The sequence below is a fragment of the Mesitornis unicolor genome, unplaced genomic scaffold (genome assembly GCF_000695765.1).
Source record: "Mesitornis unicolor isolate BGI_N332 unplaced genomic scaffold, ASM69576v1 scaffold33753, whole genome shotgun sequence".
Lineage (NCBI taxonomy): Eukaryota > Metazoa > Chordata > Aves > Mesitornithiformes > Mesitornithidae > Mesitornis > Mesitornis unicolor.
In genome coordinates this window covers 351-3,147 of record NW_010174520.1, presented here as the reverse complement: position 1 = coordinate 3,147, position 2,797 = coordinate 351, and the positions used below count along the sequence as shown (strand labels likewise).

At 56.8% G+C, this 2,797-nt stretch overlaps 1 protein-coding gene across 1 annotated transcript in view; it reads left to right on the top strand.

Annotated features, from left to right (window-relative positions):
* Nucleotides 1–1,602: 1,602 nt before the first annotated feature.
* The window catches only part of LOC104538033 (growth/differentiation factor 7-like), a gene marked incomplete at its 3' end in the record, with an annotated part of 1,525 nt that continues 330 nt past the window's right edge, over nt 1,603–2,797 (top strand). The window contains exons 1-2 of the mRNA XM_010181081.1: nt 1,603–1,705; nt 2,563–2,792. Of these exons, the coding sequence (XP_010179383.1) occupies nt 1,603–1,705; nt 2,563–2,792 (333 nt within the window). The remainder of the gene's footprint in view (nt 1,706–2,562; nt 2,793–2,797) is intronic.

Here is a 2,797-nt window from a genome sequence, read left to right as displayed (position 1 = left end):
AGCGCCGCGCAGCGTAGAGCAGCGCAACGCCCGCGACGGGGCAGAGGAGCCGGGACGGGCTGCGCCGCCGGGACCCCGCCGTCATGCGGGAGGGATGGGCACCGGTTTGGGCTTGGGGATGGATTTGGGGATGATGCTTCTGCATGGGTTTGAGTATGGAGATTCTGCATGAGTTTGGGGATGGGGATGCGATTCTGCATGGGTTAGGGATGGGGCTGAGCATTAATTCAACCAAGTAGGGTTGTGGTTGTACACGGAGATGAAGTTTGCATGTTGGTCTGAGCACGGGGTTGTGCCTGGAATGGGGATAGGGTTTGTGCGTTGGTTGGGGAGTGGGGTTGTGCGCTGGTTTGAGCACGGGGCGGTTACATGGGATGGGGATGCAGATGGAAATTAACGGAGCAAGGGCTGTGCATCAGTTGTTTAATGGAGATGGGGCTCTGCATGGGTTTGAGCGTGGAACCAGGGATGAGGACAGTGCTTGTGCATGGAGTTGAGGTTGGGATGGAACTGGGAAAAAGGGTTGCCGATGGAGAGAAGTATGGGGCTGTGCATGAGCACAGGGTCGGACATGGCAATGGAGTTGCCCATGCAGTCGAGGACGGCGCTCGGGGCTGGGAATGCTGTTGGGGTCGGGGTGCGAGGCGCAGACCCGCCGGGACAGGGCGGACAGATCTCTGGGAACCCTCCGCCACCTGATGCGCTGCCCGACAGCGGGGCCGGGGCTTGCAGCGCAAGTTTGGGGACAGCTTCTCCGCGCAGCATCCCCGGGACCGGGAGGGAGAAGCTCCGCCAGAGCCTTTGCAGCCCGAAAAACTCCATGCGACACCGCCACGGGCTGGGACGCGGAGGGAGCGCGGCCGCGGTCTCTTCCCGTCGCGGTGCCTGTGAGAGGCGGCTCAGCCCCGGGCTGCCCCGGCGCTCCGAGGCCGGCTGAGCTCGGCATCGCGGTCCCCCTTCATATCCACGGATCTAACGATAGTAATCAAATAAACACATTTACGCACTTAACGATATATTTTATATCTATATATATATCTGTACGTATACGTTGTGCCCTGCCGGCGAAGTTCGCTTGGGTCGGGGAAAAAAAAAAGAAAGAATTAAAAAAAGACAAAAGAAAAAAGAAGAGAAAAAAAAAGAGAAAAAAACCCAACCCTGATCGAATAAAATGAAAAGACAAACGGAAAAGCAACCCCAGCCTCCTCCCGTGCCTGTCGCCGGCGGCCTCAGCGGGGGAGAGCGGCGGATGGGAGTGCGGAGCCCCCGGACACCCCCAAACCCACACACAAGCCCCATCCTCAGGTCCAGCAGGGGCCGTATCCTGCCGGCAGCCTTTACAGGGAGATTTTTTTTCTGAAAACTGGTGGGGAAACGGCGGGGGAGCGAGGCGGGAAGGGGGGAGTATGCTCCGATGGGAGGGTGGGCACTGCCCGGCTTGGGGAAACCGGGGAAGAAATGCGCACAGGTCCTGGGAAGTTTCAGCGCAAAACGAAACCAGATGAACTGTTCAAAAGGATCGCCTTATCTGCTCCTTGCCGGGGTTTTAGATCTGCTTAATAATAATAGCATTAATAATAGTAGCGATAACCATAATAGCAAATGTCGGGGAGAAAGGTCTTTCCCACCCGGAGGAAGGTGCGGGGGGAGCCCAACGGCGCTGCCCGTGGGACGGGGGTGTCGGGCAGGGCTCTGCCGGCAGCAGGTCGGGGGGCTGGGCACAGCAGCAATTTTGCAGCATGCCCAGCTCAGGTTTCTTGTTAGTGAGAGAGAAAATAAAAAACCAGCCCTCCCAGAACTCATTCATCTCTTCTCCCCACCTCCACCTCCTTTGATTTGTGGCGTTGGGTTTTTTTGTTTTTGTTTTTTTGTTTGTTTTTTTTTGTTTGTTTGTTTTTTGTTTGTTGTTTTTTTTTTTAATTCACATTGAGTATATTTAATCAGTGCCAGAAACTGCCAAGTGTGCGCTGGGGCTTTGAATCCACCAAAAAGTGACAAATTCAGGCTGGGCTCACTTTCAGCCTCTGGGAGTGCCGCTATCAGACACCCCGAGGCACAGCGTCTGCGTCCCTGACTGTGCCCGTCTGCGTGGCTAGGGCTGGTGGTGGGGGACGACACTTAGGGCTGAAGAAATTGGTGACAACCTGCAGACTGGGGATGGTACAAGTTCAGATGCAGCTTTCCTTGCCAAAGCAACGGTGCAGGACAGCGATACAGCTGGGAGCACCGAAACACCCGAGAGGAGGCAGGGAAGCCACCTCCGGGATGCAGGGAAGAGAGCTGATGAGAAAGCACTTCTCCGTATTGATTCGTCCCTCCCTCTCCGCCTCCTCCTCCCCATTTTTTTTGGTGCCTCCAGGCAGGGTGACGCTCCCAGACAGGGCACAATGGCTGTGTCCCGGTCGGGATGCTCAGCCAGCCTTGCTGAGGGCGATGATCTCCCCCGTTAGCTCTGTGTCCCTTGCGCCTCCGTAATGAGAGCTTGGCTTCAGCTTGCTGCGTTTTTTATATTTTTTCCTTTTTTCCCCTCTTTTTTATTTTTTTTTGTTTTATCTCTTCCAGATGCCTCCCCATCTGCCCCCGAGCAGCAATACCTCTTCGACATCTCCAGCCTGCCCGAGGCAGAGGAGGTGACCGGCGCTGAGCTGCGGGTCCTGCGCTCCCTCCCTGAAAACCGGAGCTTGGCCCTGTCCCCCGAGGGCACCTTCCACCACCTCCTCCTCTCCACCTGCCCGAGCCGGGACGGCGAGGAGCCTCGGCTGCTGGACTCCCGGGCTGCGGGAAGTTTGGACGCCGG